This window comes from Ambystoma mexicanum, chromosome 14 (genome assembly GCF_040938575.1).
Source record: "Ambystoma mexicanum isolate Mex_15411 chromosome 14, UKY_AmexF1_1, whole genome shotgun sequence".
NCBI classification, from domain to species: domain Eukaryota; kingdom Metazoa; phylum Chordata; class Amphibia; order Caudata; family Ambystomatidae; genus Ambystoma; species Ambystoma mexicanum.
In genome coordinates this window covers 84,520,487-84,536,737 of record NC_090940.1, presented here as the reverse complement: position 1 = coordinate 84,536,737, position 16,251 = coordinate 84,520,487, and the positions used below count along the sequence as shown (strand labels likewise).

The 16,251-nt window shown below is 46.0% G+C and overlaps 1 protein-coding gene across 2 annotated transcripts in view; it reads left to right on the top strand.

Annotated features, from left to right (window-relative positions):
* The first annotated feature begins 2,700 nt into the window (after positions 1 to 2,700).
* ARHGAP11A (Rho GTPase activating protein 11A) overlaps positions 2,701 to 16,251 on the top strand; it is a 350,081-nt gene continuing 336,530 nt past the window's right edge. The window contains exon 1 of one of the 2 annotated variants that reach the window (XM_069638559.1): positions 2,701 to 4,047. In XM_069638559.1, coding sequence (XP_069494660.1) covers positions 3,904 to 4,047 — 144 coding nt within the window. In that variant the 5' untranslated portion in view covers positions 2,701 to 3,903. The remainder of the gene's footprint in view (positions 4,048 to 16,251) is intronic. The other variant, XM_069638560.1, reaches the window with a different exon arrangement.

Here is a 16,251-nt window from a genome sequence, read left to right as displayed (position 1 = left end):
ACCATCAAGGCCAGAGCAAAAGGTGGTGGTCCCGGAGTACATATGGCAATGATTGATCTTACCCAGGCTTTTGACACCGTGGATCGTAACAAACTATGGGCAAAGCTGGAAAAGTGGAATTGTTCACCAGCCATCCTAGAACCGATCAAGGCTTTGCACACAAAAACTTCTCTTTGTGTTCGACTCTGCCAACAAGGAACCCTTTCAGATGAGATACTTACAGAAAGGGGTGTCAAACAGGGCTGTCCTCTGGCTCCGGCACTCTTTGTCGCCTTCATCGGAGACTTCCAGAACACCGAAGATCGGGTGCGATCGTTTCCTCCGAAGCTAGGTGAATCATCAATATCAAGATTATGCTACGCAGATGACCTGATCTTGTTAGACCACACTCCTATTGGTCTACAAAGACAGATTGACAATCTCTACAATTACACGGAACAGAACAACCTTAAGATAAACACGAAAAAAACTAAAATCATCTCGTTCACCAAAACAACCCAAAAAACAAAGTCTCCCCAGGCATGGTATTTGAATAAGACCAAGATTGAATCAGTAAAAGACTTCAAATACTTAGGTGTCATGCTCGACAATACTCTGAAGGATAAATCGCTCCAGCATTCGCTGTGGGAAAAAATCCACAACCTAACTGCCCAAACCAGAGCTGTGGACACCAAATTTGGGAAATTCTCCTGGGCACCGGCACTTCATTTTTATAAATCAAAGGTCCTACCAGCCTTAACTTATGGTATGGCTGCAAATCTATCACTCCCGGCAGAAATCTGGATCAAATTGGAAGGTTACTTTTGGAAGTCAGTCTTGGCTCTTCCCAAATCAGCCCCTATGCCAGCCATTCGTAGGGATTTGGGTCTGCAATCGATAAACGCAGTAATAATTCAAAGCGCAGTCCAGTTATATACAAAAATTTTGAGCCCTAGTTCGCTTCCCATCTTTCAACTTATGAGCTCTGAAATTGCCAAAGGCACCAGCAAACCCCTACGTGATTGGGTTGCAAAAATTTCTGAAAAATTGACTGAAGTGGCCTGCACTCCAGAAATGCTGCTAATCAATCCAGGGAAGGTGAAAAGAAAATTGGAAGATCAAGATTGGATCAATACCTGTGAAAGAGTTCACCAATACAAATCCTTAAAACATCTTCCGCCGACCCATAATGGCCTGAAATCACCCTTAAAATACTGCGTAAAATTTCCAGACAAGAAGCTCAGAAAGACTTTTATGAGAGCACGTCTGAACCTTCTTATCACAAAAGAAATATTGGCAAAAAGAGCTCCCACGCAGGAGAACCATTGCAGACTATGCAAAGATCCAGACCAAGTCGAAACACCATACCATTTCATCATGAAATGTCCGGCTATGGCAAATGAAAGACACTCTTACCTGACACCACTGGCTTCTAATGAAATCATCTTAGACGATGAAACGCGCTGGTTCCGTCTAATTGCGGGAGACTCTGCAAGATGGTCTAGGATGACGGCGAAATTTCTTATTGAAGCCCTAAGAAGGGCGTCTGCTATTCCATCAAACAGTGGGGACTCTAGCATCCTAGAAATTGCCGAAGCCTAAGCCGAGACTCAATTATTGATTGACAGATTCAGTGGTGTCCCAAGTAGGAAGCAGGAAGACGAAAGATAAAAGACTGAATGTCTTAATGTGTGAAGTTTTTGTAAAAACCTAAACGGTTAAAACAAATAAAAAAAATAAAAAAAAAAAAAAAAACCACCCGATTTTATTTTTGGCGGGTGAGAGGCCAATTGAAACGAATGGACGTGCAGGAGGCTTGGCGGGTGAGTCTGCTGTTTACAAGGCAGATGACACCCACCAAAAGTGTGTGAGTTGAGAGCTATGGTATACATATATGCCAACCCTCCCGATTTTTCAGTGAAAAATATAGCTATTTTTCACATTCTCCTGCCTAATATTACTGTAGCCCCAATGCATTCCTATGGGGAAATGTAGGTCTCCCGATTTCCCTGTGGAAATCTCCCTCCCAGGTGGCTCTGAATGTTGGCATATATGGGTATGTAAGCCAGCCACATGCGCTCATTCTCAGTGCAGTTTACTACAGGGTGCAAAGCACATCGAGCGATAAATGAATCGGAACAGTGATCTATAGGATCAGTGTTATCATGTCTGTCTACAGAACCCCTTCGAAGAACATGAACCCGTCCAAAGAACAGGTACTTCTGCTAGTGTACTATAAATTGTTCCTTGTGCCTTGCTGTGGTTTAGAATTACAGTCCCTGCAATACATTCTAACAAGGCACAGCCCATTGACACTCTTTCACAGTTTGTTCTTTAAAAAAAATAAAAAAAACCTTTTATTTTTCATTTTTTTTTCTTCTTAAATCATAATAAACGATGTGTAGTAACCAAGCCTTCAGCTGGCCGTTTAAACCCTCGTGCTGTGTTCTATCACATTGTGTAATTGTTTGACTCGCCAAACTTTGAATTAGCTACAGCAACAAAAAAAGGAATGGATTATCTGTACCTCAGCGTTGTAATAAAGATGTTGTCGAGGTGAGAAAAAAATAAATAAACACAGTTGCCTCCTCACGTGACCAATCAGTGGCGTTTTGCTGACAGGCGCTGCGCGGGCACCCCTGTCTCTGTGGTGACCGCAGGGTCCTGAGATTTGAACCGACAGCTGGCCAATGAGAAGCGAGAACGGGCTACGTCGCGCGACGGCTTGAATGCTGTAGCCGAGGAAGGAAGGGGGGAGGAAAGAGTGCTGCGGAAGGCATTGAACGGAAGCAAAGAAAGGGGGATAATAAGAGTGACACCAGAGACGGGGGGCTGGAGGGGAAAGTGTGACAGCAGGGACAGGGGTGCCGTTTAACTTCGGCGGGCTAAATCAGGGTTTGGGAACAACGGGGAGAAGTGTACGAGCGCGGCCGGAGAACTGAAGAAAGCCTGGAGGGGGGGTGGACTTTACAGCCATGCCGGCAGGAAGTGGGCGATGGGAAGGAGCTGAGGATGTCGGGGCGTGAGGAGGGGTGACACTAAGCGGACAGGGGCACTCGTAAAAGAGCGTGGGTGCCACGCAGAAGAGCCGAGTCGCTGGCAGGAAGTGGGCAAGGGGGTCCAGGAGACAATGGAAGCGTGAAGTGTTCAGGGGGCGAGTAGGTGATCATAGCTGTGAGTATGGGGTGCTGATAGGCGAGTAGGGGGGTAGGAAGTGAATAGAGGATTGTGAAGAGTGAGTAAAAGGTGTACAGAGAAATACAAGGAGTGAGGAAGGGATCAGACGTGAGTCAGTAAGTGAACAGTGGGTAGTAGGGTTTCCAGGAGGTGATTTCAAGGACTGGGCAAAAGGTGCCAGAAAGGTATTAGTGGAGTTTGGTGCAGAGGTGGTGTCTGGAGTCAGTAAGTGGGTCAGGGGTGGTAGGAAATAAAAGCGGTGCCAGGAGGTGAGTAGAGGAAGGATCGCAGATGAATGGCAAGTAGAGATTTCGGTAGTGCCAACGAGAGTGGGACAGTGATTCATTAGAGACTGGCAGGTGGTCCTGTGTGGAGGTGTCGCAAAGGGAACCAGGAAGTAGGCAAGAGGTGCCAGGTAGAAGCTGAGTGGGGCGGTTGTGGTCAGAGGGTGCCAGACTGGTGGCCAGCACAGTTTGTTAGCGTCAGTGGGGTGAAGGTTTTTTGGCGGAGGCTTTTGAACTGTTCTAGACCGAAGTGTGTTCACGTGTTATAAAACACCCTGGGCATTTGGGAAATGCGTATGTCGGGCATAAAGGAATGGCCACACCAGGGCTTGGAGAGATTAGTGCGATAATTCTGCATCGAGCAAAACCTCTAGTTTCTGTTTGGAGGTCTGAAGAGTACCGTGAAGCACGTTTTCCCGAGAAGGAAGCGCCCCATCTGCCTCCATAAAAAAAAGAGTACATTATGAAACCTCTGACAGATCACAAGAGTCTCTTGCGCCTGGCAGTGGTGCAGCAACTCAGAAGTCATGGCATCAAAATAAAGCACTGGAACAGCAAGCAGCGCCTAGCCTCGGAGGCAGTGAAGCCTTTGGGTACCTCGGATAGTGTGAGTATAAACTTCATCTGCAGGGCTGTATTTTCTCAGCCAGGACACTTGGGGACATGCAATTCACTTCTTTGTTATAGGCAGCCTGCAATATCAGTATAGAAGCATGGCAAAGGTTTCCTTATCACTGTATAGTTAGAAGTATCCCCACCACTGAATTGTAATAAGAAGTATTGTAACTAATAACTTATTGCAGTTAAGGTTAGTTGTGATGTCGCAATGCCTGCTGTTTAGACAAGAAAATAACATAATGTCAGATACCACTGGTGCACTTAAATCCCTGTAGGCTTTCAGATTCTTTTCTTCCAAAAATACCTTTCTGGGAAACTAAAGTTTTGAACGACTGATGATGTGGTTTTGAGTAAGTTTCGATATGGAGCAAACGTTGAAGTAGCATCCCTCTCGCCAGGTCCGAATAGCTTGTGTTTTGGTGCAGTTAGTTCTGATGTACCAGCATTCAGAAATGTGATTGTTAACATATGTGATTCTTAGCATGCACCACACTTAGAATTCTGAACCTAGCTTGCGTCGCATCTAGATAGAAATGTGATTCTTAGAATGCACCACACTTAGAATTCTGAATCTAGCTTGCGTCACATCTAGATAGAAATGCGACTGTCAGCATGCACCACACTCAGGATTCTGAGCCCTAGCTTGCGTCGCATCTAGACAGAAATGTGACTGTTAGCATGTGCCACTCTAGTATGGAATTCTGAACTTTAGCTTACGCGTCATCTAGATAGAAATGTGATTGTTAGCATATGCCACACCTAGACAAACTCTCAAGTCTAGTCTGCGCCAAATCTAGACAGAAATGTGATTGCTAGCATGAGCCACACTTAGATGGAATTTCTCAAGTTTAGTCTGCGCCAAATCTTAGCATATGCCGCACCTAGATGGAATTTCAGAAATGCGATTGTTAGCATATGCGATTCTTAGCATGCACCACACTTGGAATACTGAACCTAGCTTGCGTCGAATCTAGATAGAAATGTGACTGTTAGCATGTACCGCACCTAGATGGAATCCCACAATTGGAAGGACAGCAATGCCAACTAACCAACCAACTAACAATTCCATCCCTCTGCATACACCTCTCAAACTATAACCAAACACAACCACAAGCCTAAAACGCAGCAATCCGCACAAACTTCACAACAATGCAACAACAAAACAAACCACACATAGAATTGCACAACAGCACACGACGACTACGGACCATAAAACACCCCAAGCCCAGCCAACGGACCCACCGGGCTGAGGCTGCCAACAGCACATCACTGCTCTCTTGCACTTTTCCAGCTTATTCCCACTAACCCACCCCCTCTCTTCCCCTTTTTTCAGAGCGCCAGGGGACCACTACGGTGGTGATAGTGCGCGGTACAAATGTCCTTTAACATTAATATCCCTATCATCAGCTTGCTGGCCTGATGCTTTTCTTGTCTGGTGGCTTTGTGCTTGATGCAAGGTTGTTTAAATATGATCCATCAGAGGTTGTGCAGATGGATGTGATGCCAGCTGCTGCTGATTTTAGGGGAATATCTTAGTCGCTCCTGTGTACACCAGGGATGTACGGTTCTGTTTAGCCTGGGGTTGAGTGATTTGGGGACTGCTTTGTTGGGGTGAGGGTGCCAGTGGAGTAGTTCAAAGTATGCATAGAAGTTTGCGTCTAAGAGTTTGCATTTTGGCTCTCATGTTGTGAAATAAGGATAAGGGGGTATCTGCATGTTGGCAGACTTCTGGAATATGGGTGACTGGGAGCAATCAGTGGTAAAAAAGAACGCAATTGAGCAAGGACATAAGTGTTTCACTGTTGAGTGCTTAGATGAACACAATCCTCAGAGATCACTACCTACAGGTGGCTGAGTTTATACTAAGATGAATAGTTGTAACAAATATTTTGATGAGACGATTCAGTGAGCTGCAATAGGGTTTTAATTAGATTGCAGCGGGTGTTTTCAATACACGTAATCATAAGCAAAAGATACATCAGCCAGTGTACATTTTTGAGGTTAATTAACCAGTTATGTACAAATGCTGGATATTTGTGGTCTCAATCAGTTGCTTCTACGTCTACTAGGGTGTCCTTGGGAAGGAAACCAGCAGACTTAGTGATGTGATAGCATATGAGTAATATAAATAATCAGAACAATGTAAGGGTGAATAACAATACAGAAGGTCAACACAACAGTGTTTCGGCCAGGAAGTGAGCTTAAGTGAGCTCTGGTGGGACGGCCTTCATCAGGACAAGATGATTCCAAAGGCGGAGGTATCTTAAGAGGTCTGTTGAGGTAAACAGACAGGGATGTTTTAGGAGTGTGTCCAAAAAGGCAAATCTAGCAGTAAATGAGTGACATAAATCACAGAGGAGAAGAGCCGGTGCTTACCGGGTCTGGGGAGCGCAGTGGCTTGGAAGAAAACAGTGTCCAAATACACTGTTTAGAATTTACAAGGTCTTTTGATCCTGTGGACAAGACAAAAGGCATTTAGTTGTCCTTCTCCCTTAGAATAGAGTAAGTATTGCCAGATGGGTAGGAACTTACCTATAGGTACCCTGACGTAGGGTGTTTCATCAGGTTGGCGTCGGGTGACACTGTGTCAATCCGTCAAAGGATGACTGTGGATAAAATGAACATAAGGTTCGGGTCAGGACATGTGTCAGGGTCTCGTGATGGTCTAGGTGCCCGTGTGACACAGAGTGGTGAGATAGGCATGACATGCGTTAGTGTAGAGAGGCCTGCATACCACCATGTTCTCCCATCAGTAGCAGGTATGCTACAATGATGTGTGTACCTGTGCGGATTGGAATGCTGCTGAGTAAGAGGTGCAGTGTAGCACAATGATGTTGCGTGGACTAGGTCGTGAGAATTACGTCAAAGACAGAATGTTTGTGCATCAACATGCTTAGTTGTTGTGGGATGTGCTGTTACATACGGTATAAGGACAAATCTAATGCTAGGAGCATTAGGCCCTAGGCGTGGCAGATTCACCAGTGGTAGCCAAAATACACGAAGTGATCGCATAATGTGGCACAAAGCGGTCGCATGTGGTAACTAGTGGCATCTAGAGGTGACTAGATTGGCTCTATCACAATGTGTGTGTTTAAAAGCACAAAGGAGTGCTGTACGTGGCCATGCGTGCGGTCGGGTGAGAGCGATCATAATCGTTGGTCTAACGTGAAAAAACACAACTCACCTCGAGGTCGGAGACTGGATGTCTGCAGCGGAGTGTCTGTAGACGAACACGAGACCTGTGAATGGTGCACCGTGTCGGTTAATTCTCACAACCTAGTCCACACAACATCATTATGCTACACTGCACCTGTTACTCAGCAGCATTCCAATCACAGGTACACGCATCATTGTAGCATATCTGCTACTGATGGGAGAACATGGTGGTATGCAGGCCTCTCCACACTAACGCATGTCACGCCTATCTCACCACTCTGTGTCACATGGGCACCTAGACCATCACAAGACCCTGACACATGTCCTGACCCGAACCTTATGTTCATTTTATCCACAGTCAACCCTTGGCGGATTGACACTGCGTCACCCGACGCCAACCTGATGAAACGCCCTACGTCAGGGTACCTAGAGGTAGGTTCCTACTCTATTCTAAGAGAGACGGACAACTAAATGCCTTTTGTCTTGTCCACAGGATCAAAAGACCTTGTAAATTCTAAACAGTGTATTTGGACACTGTTTTCTTCCAAGCCACTGCGCTCCCCAGACCCGGTAAGCACCGGCTCTTCTCCTCTGTGATTTATGTCACTCATTTACTGCTAGATTTGCCTTTTTGGACACACTCCTAAAACATACCTGTCTGTTTACCTCAACAGACCTCTTAAGATACCTCCGCCTTTGGAATCATCTTGTCCTGATGAAGGCCGTCCCACCAGAGCTCACTTAAGCTCACTCCCTGGCCGAAACAGTGTTGACCTTCTGTGTTGTTGTGGTGGTGGTGTTCAATCTTACATTGTTCTGATTATTTATATTACTCATATGCTATCACATCACTAAGTCTGCTGGTTTCCTTCCCAAGGACACCCTAATAGACGTAGAAGCAACTGATTGAGACCACAAATATCCAGCATTTGTACCCGACTAACTGGTTAATTAACCTCAAAATGTACACCGGATGATTTATCTTTTGCTTATGATTAAGTGTATTGAAAACACCCGCTGCAATCTAATTAAAACCCTATTGCAGCTCACTGAATCGTCTCATCAAAATATTTGTTACAACTATTCATCTTAGTATAAACTCCACCACCTACAGGTGGCTATCTCTGAGGATTGTGTTCATCTAAGCACTCGACAGTGAAACACTTATGTCCTTGCTCAATTGTGTTCTTTTTACCATGTTACCCACCTGGGAAGAGTAAGGCCTCAACCAGGTGCCCTTTTTGATAAATCAGTTGGGAGCAATCAGTGACAGATTTTTGCTGGCTGTATTTTGTAGGGTCTTGTAAACCGGGAGTATGTTTTGTTATGTCAATATTATTTGTAATACTCTACCAAATCAGAACTGTAGTAGTCGGAGCACCCATGCTTGTTTAAGTATTGTGCGCCGGCCAGGGGTATCCCGACCTTAGTCTGCAGAAGGATAAATGGGGCATTTATTTATTATCACTAAGGAACAGTCAATGGAGAAAAGCAGTTCATAAGAAAAGGGTAGTCATCCATATGGTATCTGGGTACCACTTCCTCATTCACACTAGACTGCTCTCCTGTTACGACTCTCGCCCAAAACCCCCTCTGGCAAACCCATTGGCGAGGCAGTCAGGACTCGGGCCTCTAGAGCCTGGCATCCTCTTCAAAAGCCCTCATGGGGCCAGTCCTGGCGCCTATGGCGCCAGGCTCATATACCATGAAAAACAATGTGCTTGGGAACTACTTTATTCTATTGTCAGCCAACATTGAGGCATCCACATAGCTTGTTCCTAAGAACCAAGCTATGCTGTCTAGTGTTTTGGGTGTGGTAGCCTAGGGACTACTTTACCTGGACTATTTTGTTGGGGCTATTTAAACCACACCTGAGCAAGACAGCACGCTTCGCGTTACTTTGCAGCTTGCAACGTGACGCTCACTGTGTCCAGCTATTCCCTCGAACCTCGGAGAAGCAGAACCTGCAAGGAGACAAAAGGAACATAATTAGCAGCAACATCTTACCTGCAGTCTTCATCTTTAAACACTCGCAGCTACTGAGAACAGCTTCCTCGAATCTGCACGCCTCCCGGCCAGAACAACCTGAAAGAGGAAGATGGAGGCAACTTTAAAGAAAGCAGTAGAGACATTTACAAATTACGAACTGCTCAAAAGGCTTACCTGGCTGGTCGCCTCTCGGCTGGCACTAATCCGGACATTCCACTCGTGCTGAAGAACACCAAAACCTTCAAGGAAGGAAAACACAGGTTAGCAAAGGCAAGACTTCGCAGCGCTGTGCATATCGCTTACTTACCGCATCATAGTGCTCTTAATGCTCCATCATTTACCAGCGGGGCTCAACCAAGCCAGTTCGCCGCGCTGAAGCTCCGCATACCTAAGGGAGAAAAAAGAGACATTTTAAACAAAGAAAGGCATGCAGGATAGCAACAAAACTAAAGAACAGCAATAAGACATACCTGAACAATATCAAACGGGCCGGCGTCAGTGAAGTAGCTAGACCGCACTCGCCCATGAAAGACACTGCACCCCTTCAAAGAAGGCAGGACGGAGAGCACGCCTAATTCTACCACAAGGTGAGGAGAGGGCACCAGAGGGACTGAAATCATACGGGGGTGGAGGGAGGATACTTACCCCAGTTGGTCAGTCCTGAACACAGTCGTCCTGTATTTTTAGGCAGAACCTTTACCGCAGACCGCATTAGGGCAAAGCTGAGAAGCATACCAGCGAGTAACCCGGCTGGGTGGCGTCCCTCTGGATACCAGGTGAGCCTAACATCTCCCTGTGGGAAGAACACCCTATCCCTGCCTCTTAAGTGCCTTCTAGCCATAGGTTCCGTGTGCTGTAACGCCTATCTAACAGAGGATAGGGAAGAGGCTGACCCTATCTACACTTCTTTCATACCAATGTTTGTCAACACGCCATTTCGGGTGCTAAACCATTGAGTTATTCAGTTATTAAACAATGCACCAGTGTGGGCTAACAACTAATGCTCTAGAGACAAAAATGTGCATTATATGTTTCTCCGATTAAATGGGAATGTGCTGTCTTCACTTCAGGATTTAGATACTGTTTAATTTACCATTCATAGTGAGGCAGGCACTACTATTATAAGCCCTTCCAGTGTAATCGGCGCTATAAAAAGGCCCTTGCTACAGGGCATGTCTAAACAGGCTGTTCTCTGTTAGCAAGGTTAAAAAAAATGACATTTATGAGACATATCCGTATCAAATTTGTCGAATATTGTCTGAAGCATGAGGTCGCTCATGCCCAATGTGGTCGACCAGTTTCGATGATGCTCATGATTTGGATCATCTTCTTCAGGACCTGTTTAAATTTGATGGATTCCTTCAAGAGACAATTGTCTCTGGGGCACTTCTGTGACCTGCAGGTAAAGGCACAGAGACAGGATTTCAGAGGTAGATACTGCCCTCTGAACAAAAAACCGAAAATGGTATTGGGTATAGCAATGTGATCCGATTGTTATGCTGTTTATAAGAAAAAACAGAAAATGTACTATTTAACCCCCAGAACCTTCCAATGGGAACCACGTTCATGCACTAGAAAAGAGACAAGGAGACACCAGGGAGGGGAGTGGTGAGGGGTGAGTGGGGGAAAAAAGTATGCATCTAGAAAAAGAGCACAAGGCTCAGTTGTGCACTCTGCCCTGTGCATGCATTGGGCTCTGATGTGATGATCTTGGTGGATTTTGCTACTACCAACAAACTGTGACATGCTTCCCATAATGAATAAAGGCATAGGTAAAGGCTTTACCTGGCAGCCATGGGAGCCGCGTCACTAAGGTACTGGATACTGGAGCCACGGAGGGTGGTAAAATACTGGCAGTGCTTGTGTCCTAGGACCAGAAACAACAAAATTGTGGCTAAAGTCGCTCCTAGCGCTTACTGTGAAGCCCTATTTAACATTCCAATTACCTTATGTGTACAATACTGGAGCTGTGATGTCCGGCTCCTCTGTTTTATCTGCGGCGTGTCTGAAAATGGCGCGTATGCAGGGACTCCTGCAAAGAAGCAGAGAAACAAACAAAACAGAAACGAGAATAAGCTCTTTCTGTGAATCTCTGCAGTTTCTCCCACACTACCAGCAGGTGTCTGGTGGAACCGCGGCACTTAGATGTGCTTACCTCGGTCTTCGGAGTGAATACGAACTGCAACGCTGCATGTGTCCCTGTCGGAGTGAGGCGTGTTATTTCCTGGTAGTGCGCACGTACAGGGTGGCGTGGAGTGTTTGAGAGCTAGAATACGTCCCTGAGTTCTAGGCCGCCATCTTGAATGAGTGTAGGCGGTGCCTAACTTGTATGGAGAAGCCAATGCAGTAAAAAATACATGGCGCCGTCTAGAATGATGTGGATTCATATTATAATTAAAATGTTATGTGGAAGTCATGGGGCGTTGGTATCTGTGCAAGGGTCAAAGGGAACAGGCTGGCAAATGGCGTGGCTCAAGAAGAGTGCACAAATTATGCATAGGAAGACGGAGGCACTGGTTGTTACTGATGTCTTGTGCTACCCTGCAGAAAGGTGTTCATCAGGGTACGTGTTTGATCAGGGTACTACGATGTAGTGTGGAAGGCTTCTATCGTGACTGGATGCCTTCTGGACTGTCAAACAGCCTAAAGGGCAACAGGAGCCTGTATCCTTATGGCAAGTGCTGGCTCTAGTGGTTCTATTAGTTATAGGGCTGTACTGTTAAAATAACAGTATGGATGCTTGTGAATGAGCAAATAAGCCCATGAGCTCAATAACATTTATAGGGCTATACCTGGGGGAGTAGCCAGTCTTGATGGATCATGGGTCTTCTAGTAGCATCGGGATATGTCATGCCCTGGAGCTTATCCCTTCATTACTGCCAATTCGTTCCATTGTATTTGTTCATTAAGGCCTTTTTTGTTGTTTTTTAGTCTAAAAATCCAACTTTGTTCTCTCTTGAGCTATGCTTGAGTATTGTGCGCCGGCCAAGGGTATCCCGACCTTAGTCTGCAGAAGGTAAAATGGGGCATTTATTTGTTGCACATTTTGTAAGGCGCCTATACAGCAGAAAGTGTTTCCAGGCGCCACAAGACTAAAGAGGAGGGGGAGCAGAGGGGGATAACAATAAACAGTCTTACTAGGCCTTGTGACATTCGGATCATGCCTGGGATGGCTGATTTTGAAGGTCAGCCAAGCCAGTGCCCGCTCCGTGATATCACAGAGTTGATTTGGAAGAGGGTGGCATGATTTACAGTGTTGAAGGCACAGAGGACTGATCAAGGCGGATGAGAACGGAAGGAGAGTTGGAGTCGAGGTTTGAGAGCAAGTCTTCACGGGTGTTTAGGAGAGCGGTTTCCGTGCCTCTGGCTGCTCTGAAGCCAAGACTGGTGGTTGTGGAGACAGCCAACCGATTCAATGTGCTGGATTAGTTGGGAGATGGCCATCCTATCCAATAGTTTGCCCAGGAATGGGGTTGTGGAGATAGGGCGGTAGTTAGCTGGGCAGGAATGGTCTGCAGACAGCTTTTTTAGGAGGGTTTGCGCAAGGGAGTGCTTGAGAGGAAATGGGAAGGAGCCAGTGGCAAAAGAGCAATTACAGAACTTTGCCAAAGAGGGGAGCAAGGGCGGCTATAATGCCCTTGATGGATCTAGAGGAGCAGGTAAGCACCTGTTTCGGGGAGACTTTCATAGAGCAACCAATCTTGGAAACCTAATTTGGTGCTATGGGTGAGTAGGAGGGATGGAGGGAGGGATCAAGGGAGGCCTAATTGTAGGTGGAGGTGGGAGGAGAGTGAGGACAGGATGTCCAGGGTTTTGGTAGTGTAGTGGGAGGTCAAAGCCATGCAGATGGCCTGGGAAGAAAGAGAAGTAGAGACTGCAGTAGCATTGGCAAGTTCCTTACAGATTGAGTTCAGACATGTTTGTGGTGGCCCCGGAGATACAGGCTTGGATATAGGCCCACTCTTGGCCTGGATTGAGTCTAATGCCTTTGGCGGGTGGGACAGTCCAGTTTGTTTGAGGATATGCGAGAAGCCAACCACTTCTGTTCAGCAACTCTGCACTTGCCTTTCAGCAAGGCTAGGTCGGAATTGTACCAACTGTTGCACTTGGAGGCAGCCTTAATGCAGATCCTCATGGAATGGATAACGTTATCAAGGGTAGTGGAGAGGGAAAGGTGAAGGTTAGCAAGGGAAGAGTCAGTAATAGTTAATAGCAGGAGTTGGGATAAAAGGGAATAATTGACGCGAACAAAAGGAAGGCTCCGATGACTGCAAAACAATGTGGCAATGACGCACCCTTGAATGCCACTCAAGTTCCTCTTGTCCTTGCTCCACCACCCGGCCTTAATGCTCATTGGATCCCTGTGATCCTCATTACCATGACCGCATGTGGTAGAAACAAGGACTTGATTAGCAGGAGCTAAAAGCAGCTGCTGGATGTCCGGCGTCGCCCATTAAGCAGGAGCTACCTCTGGGAACCAGGAGCTATTATATAGCGTGCCACAAATTAGCGTGCCACAAATTTAGTTCCATGCAATTATTTCTGCGTTTTGAAGGCCGTTTTTGTGTGGCCTTGAAAATATCACACTCCCACCCTCTCCAGCGCTGGCAGGATTTCTAATCAATTGGGGGAGTTGGGGAGAGGGGGGAGGTCATCCTCTCCATTCTTCTACCTGCTACCCCGTCCCAGTGCAATAGTTTCATCATCCTCCACAATCACACAAATCTTTGTCATCCAAGAATGGCAGTGCACCCAGAGGAATGGAGTGAGAGGGGTGGGGGGGGCGGTTATGAGGTTGGTTTTGCATGATTTAATCGGCCTTTCTAAATCAAGTGGTCAGATAAAACAAATCGGGCAAGTCACTTAGTACTGCAAATTTACCCGCCACAGGAGATGCAAACTAAAACTTTTTGTCATTTGTACATGACACATTATGCTTTAAATGTTGTATATAATTGAGCATTAGGACACATCCATACATTTCTAAATGCACAGGTTAATGTTCCATGGTACGTGCATATGGCATCAGTTGGCAGGTGGAGCAAAATGTTGCTTCCGGTAGCTGTTGGTGTCAAGCCAACCAGATTCTTCCGGGTTATAACCAGGAGCAAAATGGCTCACAGCAATTTTGAAGTCTTGACGCCCCAGACAAAATCCCAGCCAACAGGGTAATGTTCCATGGAACCGTAGCACACCAGATATTTCCGATCCCTCTGTAGACCTTAAGTCTTGCTGAAAACAGGACCCACTTATGCGAAGCAGGCAACATTCTCTTGTGCCCGTAACCTTGAGAAGCTCTTTCTGTGAGTTCATGCATACAAACTGTTCTGATGCGTCATCATTTGGGTGGTGACTGGCGGTGAGAAAAGCGCTGCCATACAGCATGGAAAATGGGGGCCCTGGCATATTGAACAGATTTATGCCCATAGTCTAGATGCACAGTTAAATCCTGATACAGGTCCTTTTATTAGCAGTTCGCAACATCGTATGGTGACACCGTACACCTCCGTAGGGTACCACCAATACAAGGTAATAACCGCTCCAGGTCAATAAGCAGTTCTGGGACCACATTCCTAACTGGACCTTAGCGAGGCATTGTAAGCACTGGCAGGTGATGATTATTCTGTTGCAGGACCACGACAGTGACATTAGTAGACTTACTCCACTTGTCCCAAATCAAAATGAACTCCTTGAAAGATTGCTTATAGTACTCTGGCAGAGAGAGGGTACTTGTCTTAGTTTTGTTTAGTGGGGTGGTGGATGTCCTGTGGCTGTGCGCCTCCCCGACCCCCTCCCCCCACCCCCCAACAGCAGGAAGGCAGTAGGTCCAGCTTGTCGCAATGTTGAAAAGTGTCCTTTCTCATCGATGACTAGGAGCCGCAGGTGCAAAAGGAAAGCTTCTTCATTTGTTACATTTCAGGGTGTATCAGCACCAAAGCTTACAGGACACAAGGCTCAATTACAATGAAACGTCCACAGGCAGACCCTCTCACAGCCAGTCTCTCTCCAACTGTCACACATGGAACATTCAGCAGTGGGCAGTAGCACCACATTCTACTCTCCAAACTCTTCGTGACACCACCATTAATGCATAGCAGACCAGGAAGTAATAAAGCACATTACAACATGGAAACCTTCTGGACAAGGCTAATACCTGAGACTATCTGTATTTCGAGAACATCATGGCACGGATTAGTTGATCTCCAAACCCAGATGTTGGACTACATGGAGAGGAGTAAGGCAGGATTGTTGATGCCGCCACCTCCTGGATCATTAACTATTGACCACCCTATCCTCTGTGGGCCAATGCTTGCCATCAGCCATTGAGTGAATGAGGTATTTTTTGTCTGGTAGGATGTCGAGAGTTTGTTGGGGACAGGCATCTTCTGCACAAATATTGACTAACTCAGTGTTCCGCAGGGAGCGTGCTTGTCTCCTGCACTCTTTAATGTCTACCTGTGCCCCCTGTGAAATATCCTGGACAAAAGCGGAGCCAGATTCACAAATTATGCTGACGACACTCGTTTACTGAACTGAGTGGAACTATGCTGAGAATGTATGTTCAGAGCATCTTTCAAATTGTAAAAAACTGGATGACAGCTAACTGGCTTTGCCTTAACAGCGCAAAGACCGAGCTACTGGTCTTTGGGTCTTCTCGTGCAAGAACGAAATTGTATTCAGGATTTTCAGAGTTCTTAATTGATGGCCATTGCATCTAAACCTTGGCTAAGGTCAAATCCATGGTAGTGATAGTAGATAAGTCACTAGGTGCTGATGCAGATATGGAAAATGTTATAACACAATCCCAATATCATCTTGGGTTACTTACACTGGTAAAACCCTATGTCAACAGTAATAACTGTGAAACCCTGGTTAGAGCCTTTATAATGCCCTGCATAAACTATTGCAATGCCCTTCTTGGCAGAGCAAGCAAGAACAGCACACAAAAACTTCAAAACTCTCAAATGATGCTGTTTGAATAATTAAAAATGTCTCCAAAAGGGATCATATAAGTCCTGCCAGGAAGGAACTTCACTGGCTGCCGTTC